We start from the raw sequence: 15,686 nt of genomic DNA, 5'->3' as shown, positions 1-15,686 counted from the left end.
ACTTGTTGAAAGGCATTGTGGGAAATGTAGGAAATCACTAACATATAGAAGTAGATGAGGCAGGTTGAGGGAGAGTGGGTTCATCAAAAACACTTCATCACAAACAAACAAACAACCCCTGAAATGCATTAAACATCACAGATTGACGATATCCAACAGTGTTAAGATTTTCTGAGGTTGGATTTCTCCTTAAGGTGCTGTGTGTGTGAACATGGCGGATGATATTAGAATCGAAACCTGTGCAATATAGTTTGGACAGTGACAGTCTTATGCTGAATACACACCACTGACTGTTAAATCCAGAGCAATTGTTGTCATAAGTGTGTGTGTGTGTGTGTGTGTTGCTTCCATGTGTGGATGTGTGTGTGTGTGAGAGAATGACATCAGAATTTCAACCTGTGTCAATAGTTTTGATACTGAAAGTCTTAAAGTCTAAATGTTAACCACTGATGACCAAATACAGAACAATTGTCGCCTTGTCTTGCTTCATGAATTGTGTATGCGCAGGGCCAAATGAAGCTAAATAAATACAGTGTGAGCTAACAATGCGTTGTTCACATTTCCATAAAATAACAGACAGCTAAAATGGATAAGGGTATACTCATCTGAAGGTATTTCCCAATGATCTGAACTTCAGATACAGCACACCCAGTGCCGGCGCGTGCCAATCAGGCGCCCTGGGCAAAACTATAAATACCGCCCATCCACACGTTTTCACGTTTTATCAACTATTTCATGTAGGGTTGACAACTCAGTGTTATTTGATGCCCATTGCTATTGCCACACAATGACCCACAGCATCAATCCGTTCTCTCTCTCTCTCTTTCTCTCAAACACACACACACACACACATAACGTTACCATACAAAACTAGGAAAATAGGATCATCTATGAAAATGTGCTCTTTACTTAATTCCTGACACGTATTTTGTTGCCAAATAGCCATATGCTTTCACCATTACACAATGCCAAATGCCAGAAACTACGTGTCCCTCCCCTCTCACCATTACGCAATGCCAAATGCGCAACGTGCATGTCCCGTTAACCATTATCACACATTGCCAATTGCTAAATACGCAACCGACAACCAAGAAAAACAACACAGTAAATATGTAAAAAGCACAGCCCAGCAAAAAGTCATGAAAATAACCTGCATAGGCATCTGACTTTCACCTGACACACAACATAGACCTACCCAACACACACACACATCGCCCTTGATTGGTTAATACATTACGCTACATTCAAAACAGTTTAGTAAATGTTCCCCAGTTGTGTCTCATGTCACTTGAATCAACCCACGTAGTGTAATTTTTAGTATTACTTTACTGAAAGAGACTTAAAGACAGACAGACTGGGAGCAGAACTCAACCTGTTGCTGTAACTCAGTCTCAGTAAAACAAGGAGCACAATGTTCCAAAAGCATAGTAGGTTAATTTCTGTTTTTTCTTTCTTTGTAGATCGCGATACATGTATTTATGCTGTGTCACCCAGTGTCACCCTAGTTGCATCAAATACAATCAAAGCTACAACACAGGCAAAGCTACGTTATTATTATTATGTATTATTATTATGTATTATTGCCCAATTTGGTGCCCTGGGCAATTGCCCCGTCTGTCCCACCCACGCGCCGCCACTGAGTACACCCACATTGTAAGGAGAGATTACGCTGTGTCACATGATTTCCTATCATCTACCCCAGAGCCGTTGAAAGAGACAGAAAACGATGCTGCTTTCAAGTGCTGTCGAAAACATCGACATTCCGGAGAGAGCGCACATGAACGCCCAGACAAAAATGCCAAATACAAAAGTGAAAGTGGATGTTTTATGTGATGCCCGAGTTCCCCAGACGTGACTTTTAGGAGCGGACAGCAGGGAAGACCTATGATGGTAAAAATTATGTATGCATGCTTTGTTGTTTGGAATTCTGTGTAAATTATTAGCTTTGTTGTAGGTTTCTCTTCTCATGTTGTATGCTACTACTGTTTAATTTGTAGTTGGCACCATTTTTTTTTGCATACTGTATACATCATGCCTACATGCCATACATGTCTGATGCACATTTTACCGCCATCATTCTGTCCTTGCAGCACAAAGTAGCAGTAGCTCTAACCTGCTTGATCTCTAAAATAAAACAACAGCTACCAAAAACTGAAATCGTTACAGGATCCTTTGTTATCATTTCAAATCAAAGGCACTTTGCGCGACAAGTCCCATTTATGACTGTTAACTCGGAAGTAGGAGTTTACGAGGCGCACTTGAAGGCAGCAGGAGTAGCGGTACTGTCGGGGAATTGAAGTGTGTTGGTTCTGGTATTTCCTGCTATTAGCCAAAATTGATGGTTAAAATGTGAAAACCTTCCAGAACAGGTATAACAGCTATTATCTGACCGTTGCATGTTACGAACAGTCTGCGGCTTTGATTTAAACTAACGTTAGGTTATCTCGCTAGCGTTAGCTTGCTAGCTAACGTACTGGTCAGATAACTTGCTATCAGTTAATTTAGCTACCGTTAGAGCTACAGCGAATGGGCGTTTATTAACAAGCTGAATGATGTGGCTTCTAGCTAAGTAGATAACGTTATCTATCTTGAGCAAGTGAACGTACGTTTGAATGTTATTTTTAACCGAAGCAACCTAACAGTGATGAAAGTTATGCTACAACGCAGGCAAAGTTATTACAGTTATACTAACTCACTGTGACTGACGATGGAGCCAAAGATACACAACAGCAGTTACTAACTTGACATAATGTTGAAGACCAAGCTACAATACAAGCAAAGTTACAGTAAGACTAGCTCCACTGTCAATGATGTTGTCAACAGAAAATGTAACCAGTGGTCTCCAGTGAAGTGTGGTACCAACTTGACATTTTAAAAGCTGTGTTACAACACAGAAACAAAGTTGCAGTCACCCTAACTCCACATTCATTGTATGACAGTGTTAACAGCGGGAAAATGGCAGCAGCAGAATCCAGTGAAGTGTGGTACCAACTTGACTGACTGATGGCAGTGCAGTGGAGATGGTTTGGCTGTCATGACTGCTGTCATCTGGGTGCTCACATGGCTACCTCAGGTCCTGTCAGGTCAGTATACAGTCAGGTGACATTAAACATAACTTGCATAAACCTGAACCCATACCCAGCCAGGCCGAGGGGCGCCTCTCCTCAGTATGGCACATTTTTTTGGTTTTGTGTGACTTCCTGTGTGAAGAGCTGAAGTTCAGTCCTTTATCGGTTGCCGTGTGTGTGTGTGTGTGTGTGTGTGTGTGTGTGTGTGTGTGCGTGCGGTGGCTGCCGAGTATCATGACATTTGAAGAGAGGCAGAGAGGGTTGTGGTTATTGCATGATTAATGTGTATGACCAGGAGGTGATGGGAAGGGGATGGTCTCTATTTTCATTAAATGCATCCAAATTGCTGTCAGTTGATTTTAGGGGGAGGAGCAGGGATGCAGGCGAGGGTAAACCCATCCAAACTCACCCTCTTATCTGTGAAGTAAAGTTTACCATCATTTTAAATGTTTTAAGATAGAATCTAGATGAGATTAATTCAGTTTACATAATAGTAAGGAGTATTAGATTGGTTAAGTTACATAAAAATAGGACAAAGTACTAAAGTGTACAATATGAACTACTTCAATTTCCAAATTGCACAGGGCTGCGATTAGTTTATCAGACTGGTGGCTTCACCAGTTCAAAATTCACTCCTGAACTTGATATTCTGGTGCTGCTGAGCCCAATGAGGCCTATAAATGAAATTGCACATTGTAAAAAAGAATCATTCATTGTATTCAAACAAAGATTCAAAGCAAATCTTTAGCAACAACATCTCAGTTTTTTATTGAAATGTTTCTTGTTTGCTGAAAAATCCAAAATATTGAAAAATCTATGCCTTTATACTGTATTGCAATTTACAGTACATCCCAATTGCATATGGTGCAGTCCTACTATTAGGAATAGTTCATGTTTGTGTTGGTAAATGTAGTTGATTTTTGCTTTGTTTATATTGGTGGTTGAGGGCCTTTTTGATCATTGACCAGACTAGGGTTGTCAAAATTATCGATACTTCGATAAGTATCGATACTAAAAATTTGAAACGGATACAATACTCATTTGCAACAGTATCGATACCAGCAGTGCTTTCGCTTAATGAAAAATCAAACATATTATTTCTCCCTCTCCACTAGCCACACACACACACACACACACACACCCTGCACCGCTGCCCACAGCCCCTCCTCTCACTAGTAGCAGTCAGCTGGGTTGTTGCCTCAGTCAGTCAAACGATGCTACAGAGTGGTGCCTGCCGACCAAGGGGGGAACACGTCAAACTTGGCGAAGCACCTTAAGGACCGACACGCCAGTCTATAGAGAGAATTTCGAGAGGTTAGCGAAAGCTCCCGTTTCAACATCACTGAAGCATGTGGGGACCAGTTCTTCAGAGTTCCAAAAAGACCTACAGTATATTTACACCATCATTTAGTGCAAATCTGAACTACAGCTGATTGATTTGCAACAAATAATGGTGTATAGGTTTTTCTATCCACAGTGTGATTGTTTGGCTGTTTTTGTTTTGGAACTCTAAAGAACAGGTCCCCATTGACTTCAGTTGTTTTGGAGAAGGCTGCTACCAAGTTGTGCTGGCAGCCTCCCTGTGTGTTATATGGACTAACAAATTTCACCTGTGTTTCATTTGGCATGAGGGTGAGTAGATGATGACAGGATTTTCATTTTTGGGTGAACTATTCCTTTAAACATTTATCATAAACATTAACGTACCCTGCACATCATCCGTTTTAGTTTAGCTACAGAGCTAGCTAACGTTATCAAGTAGGTTTGCCAGATGCCCGGTTTTTGACCGGACTGTTTTCAGATGCGTTGTCCGGGCCCGGTCAGAAGGCTTGACTGGATGTTGAAATGTCCGATTAAAATCATTCTGTCAATAATAATCCACTAACTCTAGCCCTGCTGGTTTTTCCCTCTCATTGGTGGGTATCTGTTGCTTCACCAAGCTAAAAGTGTTCTGATAGGCTGATGACTAGAGCAGGGCTAATCTGCTTTTGAATGAGTTTTATCGGGCCTACGTTCTGGAGAAGTGTGCGTCTGTCTGTCTGTCTGTCTGTCCGTCCGTCTGTCTCGTGTGCTCCGGGGTTTCCCCCTGTGTGTCGGATATTAAGGGACTAGTCTGGGTCTCTGTGTCTGTGTTCTTTGCTTAGTTGCTTCCAGTCTATGCTGCAGAGGCCAGGAGGCAATATGATGTTTCACATGCTTGTGCAGTATAAGCTCACTCCCCTCAATAACCACAGCTGTTAATCAAAAATATGTTGTTTGATCTCAGACAACAAGATTATATTTTAACATGAAAACAATATTTCAAAAAATTCATTTTTTCCCCCCCGTGGTATCGAAAATGGTATCGCATATCGATATTTTCCTGGGTATTGTATCGAAGTTAGAAATTCCTCATATCGTGACAACCCTAGACCAGACTTAGCCTACTGTTTGTTTTACCATTACATTACTGGGCCAAATTCAACTACAGCAACTATTTGTTTACCCGCTCATCATCCACCTTGTAGCTTTAATCACGTCACCCATTGCTAATATCTATCTATTTTCCCCTTAAAGTTTTTGCATGTATGTTTGCATGTATCAGAGTTTGCGTTTATCAGACCTGGGTCAAATAGCATAGGCAAATATTTCTTGGCATGTTTTTTTATCAGCTTGAAGCACCAGATGGGTGGGGTTTACTGCATCAGAGTGGTACCAACAGTGTCACATAAGTTGTCACTCACAGAAAAGTATTGACTTTTAAACGTCATACGATTGTCAAAACATTCCGGCACTGCCTTACGTGGCAAACCCCACCCACCTGGCACCTTCAGAGGCCAAAAACAATGTGACCCAGGTCTATACTGTGTGGATGCCTGCTGTAGTCATATGTTGTATTGCTATCTAGGGTATTTTATGTGTTTTTTTTGTTTGTTTTTCAGCTATGAGTGAACTCCCTAAGCCCGACAATGTAAAAATGAACTCCACCAATTTCATTCATGTGTTGAGTTGGGGGTCTGGACCAGGGACGCCCAGCGGAGTCCACTACCAAGTCTCAGTTCACTCAGTAAGGTGCGAGCGAGTCTGTTCATCTATCCGTTCATGTTTGTTTTTGTACCTGTTTTAAACCTCTCCCTGGAAATCCTGATAGCATGAGTCAGTCGATCCCTTTCTGCTGCAGGCCGTTTTGGTTTTGTTAGAGGGAGAATGGTAGATCCGCTCACTGGGTTAGTCACAAAGCATTCAGAGACAACAGATCTGTCAGAACAGAAGTTTGTTAGTCAGAGTTTGTACAAAATCACACACATGAAACCAGAGTCAAGTAGTATTTGCAAATAATTCTTGATTTTATTTGAACCTGCTAGGAGCTGTCCATTAGGGCTGAACAATTAATCGAAATTTTATCAAAATCGCAATATGACCTACTGCAATTTTCAAATCGCAGGAGGTGTAATATTTGTTAAAGGTGAAATATGTCAAAATAGCATTTTAAATGAAATATTGTGGTGCTGCAGAGATGTCCTGGCCTACACATCAAATTCTACAGACTTAAGAAAACATCTTTGTTTGGTACAGATCCCCGCAAAGATCACACCATAATCATTTTAATGCGTTTTTCAATGAAAATGAGAATAATGATGTAAAAATGATCATTCCCTCTAATATCGCGAATCATATCGCAATTGCAATATCAGTCAAAATAATCGCAATTAGATATTTTTTCAAAATCGTTCAGCCCTACTGTCAATCACGGAAAAATACACTAAGTTGACATTTATGTTTTCTATCTTTCCATCCATCTGGTACTGAGCAGGTGAAAACCAGCGCATGAGTGTGTGGGTGTGTCTTGTGTGTATGTGGTTTAAGTGAGTGTTTAGTCATAAGGTATCCTAACCACAAATCTCTTTATTTACCCTCTCCTGTTCCACTTCACGTGTCACGTGATAATCAGAGGTTAGAGAAATGGCCTTGTGACAGAAAAGTTGCCAAATTGAAAACTAGCAGGGGAAATCTTGGTGGGGAAAATGAATTAAAAAAAAACTCTCTCTAACCTTCTTTCAATAACTACCGAAGAGATGCCCTTTAGCAAGACACTTAAAGGGAAAATCCCCCCTAAACTGTAGATACTATAGCATCGATGTTTAAGGCATGTTGGGGCGGGGCGTAACACAGAGAGGGACTGTTGCAAAATGCTTTAAGGTTCAAAAATGTTTTGCGTATAATCTGGAGCTGTCAAAAAGTTTGGATTTTGGATGGTGTTTTAGGACAAGTGAACACCCGAAAATGCTGTAATGGTACTATTGGTCAGAATTTTTATGTACGCCATGAAGAAACCGTTAAGGATATTCCATTTTCCAGAGAGTAAAAGTAATGGGATTTTGATGTAAAAATATAAAACCCAGTTAATACAAACATTTTGTGTGTTTTTATTAGGGATGGGATGATATGTTTTATTACGACGTAATAAATAAAACTTCGGTTCAGAATTCAGTTTATTGCTGAGCCGCAAACTTTCTAGCATTGGCTCGCTAGAATGTAAACAACAATTTTAAAATGTTATTACAGATTACGAATAATTACATTTTAATGGAGAGCTTGTGAAACTGTTATGGGCAAGCCGTCTCATTTGGGATTACTACTGCTGAATGAAACGTAGCTAATATTTTTGTGTTTTGCGATATATTGGATGTCAATATATCGTTTCATCCTTAGTTTTTGTGGTATTTATTATTAAATGTGTATACATTATGGTATGGAGATTTAGCCAATAAGGTGAAAAAGTCATTTTTCATTTCGTTGTGACTTTAAAACAAGACTCAGACTCTCTAAATCCAGCTGTTTCTTCTCCTGTGTTGCAGTGGCCACTCCTGGGAGCCGGTGGCTGGCTGTGAGCATGTTGAATTCCCACTGGTGTGCAACGTAACGGAGGCCTTCCCCGACCCCAGAGAGGGCTACATCACCCGGGTCATAGCCCTGCTGGGGGCCCGAGTCTCGCAGCAGGCCCAGCACGAGGAGTTTGTGCCCATCAGACAGAGTAAGTGTCACGGGATTGAACCCAAAAAGGTGGGGTTTAACTTCACCATTATTTCATTTACAAGAAGTGAACACAATTAGAGAATGTAGAAGAATGACTGTTTTGATCATAGCTTCTCTGTTATCTCTCTACCTACAATACAGACAGTCATGGAATTCTGGACAAAATCATATCTGACAATAGAAATATTCTCAGATTTGGGTCCGAGAGACAAAATCTCATCAAATGGGGGTCCGGGGGCCCTAATGTGGACTAAAGTAGGGGTCCTTGATATGAAAAAGGTTGAAAATCACTACTTTAACTTTTCAAGTAGGAAAAAATTAGAAAGTAAAAATGTGTGTTTGGTCCAGAGGGGGGCTGCATTATTCGCCATGTTTACTGTTGCCTTGTTTTTATCTCAGTTTGTGTCCTTCGTTCCCTGTAAATCACTTCCCGCTTGTTGAACAAACTCGACTGGACTTGGTGTAGACTTGAACCAGCAGCTCTGTTGTTCCCGTATCCTCCAGCTCACCTGGACCTTCCCCGGCTGACTGTGACTCCCTGCGGCGGCTCTCTGTGTGTCGGCCTTCACCCTCCTGTGGAGCGCCTCAGGGAGATCTACGACTCCCTCCAGTACACCCTCCACGTCAAGAGCAGCAGCACAGGCGCAGCCCAGGTACTTCATTGTTTTATTATTTAATCATTCTAAATGGAAAATGAGTTTTTCCCCACTTCTCATTCGGAATAAGTCATTATAACCAAACAACATTTTTAACATATTATATGAGTCAAGAGGCCAAATTATTAGCTACCTTTGTGTTATATTCCAGTTAATAGACACTTGTTATAGCTGAAGAGCTGATTTATGAAGGTAGACAGAGAAACTCATATGAAGAATAATCCTGCAGACAAGGAGAAACCACGGTTTCATCAAGCTGCAGATTGGGAGCTAAGAAACTCAAACTCATAATACACAGAATTTTATCGTTTTGAATATTCAGGTTTATGATAATACAGGTCATTTCTATTACTGCCACTGGTTACAGGTTACTTCTTCGTTATGCCATACAGTAGCACTTGTTAAACGTTCACAAAGCAAAAGGTGAACTCCTTCCTGCACATCTGAGCTCCGCCGTGCTAACACTTCAACCTCAGAAAGGAAAGAATGACTCTTGTGCTCGTAAATATATCAACTATATCAAAGGGCATCTTGAGTTACAGTATCTTTAAATGGTATAGCAAACATCTAATACTGGGTGGCAGTCTTGTGCTAGGCACCCATAGTCTCCAAACTGGATAATATATAGATATAAGATCAAAGGTATAGAGGAAAGTTACTATCACATCTGTAGCAGAACTTCTTGTTCTTCTCTTCAGCACTTCTGCTCAGGGCTGGGCAATAATTCAATATAATCCTTTATTGTCTTTCAGTGGAATCATATAGCGATGATATGGTGATTTTAGGATATCGTGACAGAATTCTGCTTTATAAATTGATGTGAACAAGCAAATTTTATTATTTATTTAACTCTGACAAAATTCTTTAAGGAATATTTTAAAATTTCAGTTTTGTTTGACATCACACCTGACATTACCATTCGGTTCAATGGGATGAACTTTAACTTGATTATTTAACGTGATTTTGCATACATGGGCCATATCATGATATATAACGATATCGGAAAAAGGCGTTAGAATTATTGATATTGATTAGATATTGATTTCAACCATATTGCCCAGCCCTACGTCTGCTTCTACAAAGCTATCCACCTAATCTAGCAACACTTGCCATCCTGCTGCACTGTCATATGCATGAAATAACTTTGGCTCTGGGATTTTTTCTTTTCAGATGTTTCTGCATGGTAGTCAATGCCATTTCAACTTTGCACAGTGAACAAAGCGCTATATTATTGGGTATCAGTTTACAGTATTCCCAAACCACTGATGCTCTGGTTCAGGGTTTTCATGCACACATTAGTGAGTCGATTTCTCAACTCCAACAAGGATCAGGCTGGTGTTTTTTAATGCATTGCTTACCGTCAACAAATCCTATGAAAATAACAAAATCAGCAATGAATTTGTTTTGCCAACAAGTCTCATCCATGTAGCCGGGTCCCAATGAAGCCATGTCCCAGCAGCCATAGAACTCCATTGTATTAAAAAAAACGATTAAAAACTAGGGATGGGTATTTCAAGCAAAAATACTATTCGATATTCACTGGGAACTATTCGACCATTCTTCAAAGACCCCCCCCCCCCCCCCTTCTCTTGTTTTAACGTTAAAACGAGAGAAGGACCGGTTCGGGGCTAATCAAGCCATAGCTATTTACTACTAGCAAGCTATGAAAATATACTTTTTAAGACAAGACGATAAACTATTCGCATAAACTATTCGATTTTTTATAATTTTATGACTATTCTAAAATTCGAAAATCATGACCCATCCCTATTAAAAACACGTATGTTGCTCTGGGCAACATATTTCATCATCACCATGCAGCGGGCCGGCCGACTTTTTCCTCAAACAACTTTAATAAGCCGGCTGTAAACACGTTTGCGATCTCAGGAAAGTAGTTCCGTAGCACTGAAAATAGTCCCCCGGCGTAATGAAGAATTTGTTCCCATTTGAATTTGATTTGGTAATAACTACAACAGCCTGACTTTTCATGGTAACAGTTAGCGATTTTTAAAATGTAAACTATGTCTTTGTGAGCTGTATTTCAAGGTTTTTAGCTTACAATCGGAGCCAATGACTTCCGGGTTGACGGCTAAAAACGGTACGTGGGAAGTCGGAAAGTAACGGGAGGAGAGCAAACGCATTGTTGATTTTGTTATTTTCATAGGATTTGTTGACGGTAAGCAAAGCATTAAAAAACACCGGCCTTATCCTTTAAGAGTCGGGACTGGCTCGCAGACAAGTTGAAACTGAGCAGAGTCGACTCTTGGTATCTGCTGATTCTGCCTTTTTGAAAATGTTTTTTTTTTTTGGTCTGTGTGTATGAAAGAGCGAATTAGTCCAGTGGCATACCACTTCAAGTTTAGCTGATTTAACATGGTTTCTTATTCAGGAGTAGAATCCAGCGACTCCCACAGTTCATAGTAACCGTTACAGCTAATAATCTAACGCTCTGTTCAAAGCCATATTGTTTTCCCTTTGTCTCTGACCAACCTCATGCCTGTCTCTGTCTCTGTTGGTGTGTGTGTGTGTGTGTGTGTGTGTGTGCAGGTGTTTAAGGACACCAGGTCTCTTAAAGGAGAGGTTTTGAAGGATCTGGCTCCTAGCAGACAGTACTGCGTCTCAGTCCGGTTCTCTGACAGCCTGGCGGACAGGAAGTCCAACTACAGCCAGCCACAGTGTGTCTTCACCACTGGAGCCCATACTGCAGGTACGTGTGTGCGTGCGTGTGTGTGTGTGTGTGTGTGTGTGTGCGCACCCATGCTCTTTTCCCAGCACTTTTATCATATAACCTCCTTATAGGGTGACAAGACACTGTTCTTCTGCCATGTTGTTATTCTCTGTGATATTTCCCCTGATATTTCCCATGTTTTGTCCTGGTTTTTTTTCCGCTTGATTTTTCACTTTTTTGTTTTTGTTTTGGGGGGGGGGGGGCTCGCTTTTTTCCCTAATTCTCCATCAAGAGGTCTTTTGATTAAATAATAACGGTTAAATAAAAATTGTCAGGCCACTATGGCTCTGACGCTTGCATTCCTTATTATTGGTTGCCTGTAATGTTGATTATTTAGGAATTTAAGCTTATTATTCCACTGTTGCACTCACGTCACTCCGGATACGTGTTACATTTGTGTGTAAGTGTGTGTGTGTCTGACTGTGTGTATGTGTGTGTGAATAATATGTACTGCGTCCCCTTCTTTTAGACCCGGTGGTCTCAACAGTTCTGTCCTCTGGGTTGGTGGTGGTGCTGGTTCTGGTCGTTCTGGCTCTGCTGGTCCGCACCGGTTTCATCTGCCTGAGAGAGCCACTGCCTCCAGTCCTGGTAAGCAATAATATAGTAGTAGTGCTGGAGGGAGTAGTGGGTGGTAGTAGTAGTAGTAGATGTAGTACTAATATTAGAAGTAGTGGTAGGAGGAGTAGTAGTAGTAATTGTAGTAGTTGTAGTTGTAGTAGTAGAAGGAGTGGTAGTGGTAGTAGCAGTAGTAGTTATAGTGGTACTACTAGTAGTAGTAGTTGTAGCAGTAGTATTAGTAGTAGTATTGGTAGTGGTAGTGGTGGGGTACTGAACACCCAAATATTCAAATCAAATCAAGAAATGAAGGCGTGGAAAAGTCTTGAATTTTGAAATTAAAACTCTGTAGGAACCTGAAATGAACACCAGCCTCCTGATTGGTGGGTAAAATGGTGAAAGTGGCTGGTGAATTTTGGGATGTACTTCTTTAACGCTCTGGATCCCTGTGTGTTCACAACAGGGCCAACACTGTCATGAAAATATCCATCATCATTAACACAACGACCATTCAGTTGGTAGTTCTCAGTAAGAAGCGAAGGGTCTCTGGGACATGGTGTTCCTTTCTTTCCGGGTTTTCTGTCAACACGTAGCTCTCAGTTAACACATTTGTACAATACGACACCGGAAAGAACTGCTGACGGAACCATGTTTGTGCAAAACACACACACACACACACACACACACACACATACAATATATAACTCAGGGGCGTGCTGGGTTGTGGTTGATCTGTGGTGTAAAAGAGAAAAAAAAGAAAGAAAAGACAAAGGCAGACAGACAGCTGTGGCACCAATCTAATACTTTCACTTGCAGCAATCTCACAGAAGAGAAGACCCGCTATCATGCAGTTTCTCTCTCCCTTCTTAGATAAGACCAGACTAACGAGGCGGCGGTAGATTAGAAGTTACAGACTGGAAGGTCAGGGAAGATGTGTGGGGAAGGGAATGAGAAAGACTGTCCTCCCTCAACAAAAAACTAGTCTAAAGTCTAGTCTAAAGTAAATATCTTTATGTTTATTAAACCTTTCAGTTTGAACAGGTGTAACACCGAAATCCGGTCAAAGGAAGGATTAACTGATTAGAATTTGGTGGTCAAAGGTCAAAGGTCAAGGTCACTGTGACCTCACAAAAGACGTTTTTGGCCATAACTCAAGAATTCATACGCTAATTATGACACAATTTCACACAAATGTCTAATAGGATAAAATGATGAAGTGATGACATTTTATATCCAAAAAGTTCAAAGGTCAACTTCACTGTGACATCATAATGTTTCGCTTACGTCTGTAGCTGAGAAAACGATCTTGGGTCATTCTACAAAAACGGTGGAAGTGCTGTCACTTACTTTAGCAGACACCAAAATCCTTTAAGTCGACCTAATAACCACATGAATTATATATGTTCAATAAATAAAGACTGTCCTTGCAATGATAAAACAAAGTTTATTGGCAGAGGCATACAACTGTGTGGCGGTTATTTCTAGTTTATATATTGGCTTTGTCAAGTCCTGTCTCCACTTGTTTTGCCAGACAATGGCAGTGAATGGAGAGAAAAAAAAAAATCTCCAATCTCTAACAATAATAATAATAATAATAGTAATACATGTTATTTATATGGCGCTTTCTCACTAACTCAAAGCACTTTGCAGCATAAAAACAGCATTGAAATCATATTAAAAAACAGTTTAAGTATACTTTAAACTAACAATACAATCATAAATTATATGCTTCTCTAAACTGATAACAGAGAATAGTCGATTTTGGGTTTTTTTTTTCATCATGTCCAAGAAGCTACACAACCCAAGCTACCAAAGTTCAACAGAACTTTAAATTATTTACCGAACGGCTGTGGCTCTTACTCTAAAAATAAAGGATTTGGCATTTTCTAAAGTGAGACCATTGTTCAGTTGTGCAGTCACCAGTAGCTTTTGAAACCCTCAATTCATATCAGTCTTTTGCCATATTTTATCACAGCAGTATGTGATGTAAGAGCCGTTACGTGTGTGGGCGCCACTTACAGTCAAGCTCTCATTATTTGCGGTGTTCGTCTCACGCAAGGGGGATTTGGACGCGCTTTTCTTATAAAGCAAGATGGGGTTTCATGTTCCATTATTAACGGCAATTAGTCAAGCACAGTGGCAGCTAGACGGAGAGGGGTTTTCCCTTCACACAGGGCTGATACACGGTGAACAAATTCAACCTGAGATTTCGGGGAGATGTATGGTTAGTTCCTGACCGCTGACGGTTTCTTTCCCAGACATTGTTGATGACAGAGAAGCAGCAGCGCATCAGCCAGCCTGTGGATTCCCAGTTTCATAATAATTTCCACTGGTGGGAAACGCAAGGCATATTCGTCAGTTTTGTTCAATGAAATACGACCTCATGTTCATTAAAACCCTAAGACTGTCAGAATCAGAATCGGAATCAGAAATACTTTATTGATCCCCGAGGGGAAATTGGGTTACATTGCAGTTGCTCACATTGTAGAAGAGAAGATATATATAAGCATAGAGAAATTATAAGAAATTAAGAAATATAATATAATATAATAAGAAAAATAGAAATAAGAAAGTAAGAAATATGTAAAATATGTGCATTATGCTACAATAATATAATAATAATATAGAAATAAGAGAAATAAGAATTATGTACAATATGTGCATCATACGCCAATATATACACCAGTGTAAATAATTAAATAACTAAATAATTATTGCACAACCAGAAGGACTGGGATCAAACCGCCATGACAGCAGGCATCTGATCTGCTGAAGTGTCTTTGAGCAAGACGCTGAATCCCCACCAGCTCCGGGGGTGCTGTTCCTGACCTTTGACCCCTGACCTTAGACCTCTGACCTCCCAGTGGAGGGGGGAAAAAGCAAAGAGAGAGTTTTCTTACAGGGGATCAGAACAAAACAACATTATGGCAGTTGTCACATTGAGTTCAGCTCCTTGTAGCAACTAATACTGTAATAACTGATGGATAGTGTAAAATGTAGTGAATATGTCCGTCTACATGGGTTGAAAATGTAATAAAATATGCTTGTATAATATATCACTGGATAAAGTAATGACATCACATTATTAATGGATGGTAAGGGGTGAACATATTTCTAATTGATGATGTAAAGTAATAATAACATTGACTAAAAATGTAAAACTTGATTCATCATTTAGTCTGCAATGGCAGAGTTTTTATGGATCTGACCTGTGAACTTTCAGCACCAGGTTTAGCATCAGGGATTAAAAGCCGTCGTGGAAGTCTGCCTTCATGAATTTATCCTTCATTTATCCTGCATCAGTACTGTATACTGTGGTTGCCATAACAGGACAGAACTGCAGACAGTTCTCTCTTGAACACTATGCTGAACACTAGAACCTAATTTGTATGTTCTTCCCCCAGACAATTATCTTTGGGTGAATGGGTCCAAAGTGCAAGCCTGCAGTAAAAAGTATGACTTCTATAATGGCTACATCTCAAAGTGTTTTCTCTAAAGAAAACAAATAAATCTTTGTGTGGCCTCAAAGGTTCACATCAATCCCACCCTACTACTTGTTTTTGTTTTTTTTCGTTGTTGCAAAACAGCGCTGTGTTTAAAATAGGGCTGAACAATTAATCAAAGTTTTATCATAATCGCATTATGACCTACTGCAATTTTCAA

At 40.2% G+C, this 15,686-nt stretch overlaps 1 protein-coding gene across 3 annotated transcripts in view; it reads left to right on the top strand.

Annotated features, from left to right (window-relative positions):
* The first annotated feature begins 1,207 nt into the window (after nucleotides 1–1,207).
* Nucleotides 1,208–15,686, top strand: part of LOC139667413 (interleukin-20 receptor subunit alpha-like) — a 17,957-nt gene continuing 3,478 nt past the window's right edge. Inside the window, exons 1-7 of one of the 3 annotated variants that reach the window (XM_071546862.1) lie at nucleotides 1,208–1,890; nucleotides 2,940–3,083; nucleotides 5,990–6,119; nucleotides 7,907–8,082; nucleotides 8,589–8,737; nucleotides 11,288–11,447; nucleotides 11,938–12,056. In XM_071546862.1, coding sequence (XP_071402963.1) covers nucleotides 3,035–3,083; nucleotides 5,990–6,119; nucleotides 7,907–8,082; nucleotides 8,589–8,737; nucleotides 11,288–11,447; nucleotides 11,938–12,056 — 783 coding nt within the window. In that variant the 5' untranslated portion in view covers nucleotides 1,208–1,890; nucleotides 2,940–3,034. Of the gene's footprint in view, nucleotides 1,891–2,257; nucleotides 2,370–2,939; nucleotides 3,084–4,663; nucleotides 4,701–5,989; nucleotides 6,120–7,906; nucleotides 8,083–8,588; nucleotides 8,738–11,287; nucleotides 11,448–11,937; nucleotides 12,057–15,686 lie in introns of those variants that run through there. The other 2 variants (XM_071546861.1, XM_071546863.1) reach the window with 2 other exon arrangements.

The sequence above is a fragment of the Centroberyx affinis genome, unplaced genomic scaffold (assembly GCF_046629955.1).
Source record: "Centroberyx affinis isolate AG114_WGS23_722 - 3 ecotype Tasmania unplaced genomic scaffold, CSIRO-AGI_Caff_v1 ptg005509l_1, whole genome shotgun sequence".
NCBI lineage: Eukaryota > Metazoa > Chordata > Actinopteri > Beryciformes > Berycidae > Centroberyx > Centroberyx affinis.
Note: the sequence above shows the minus strand (reverse complement) of the source record. Positions and strands in the feature narration are given on the sequence as shown.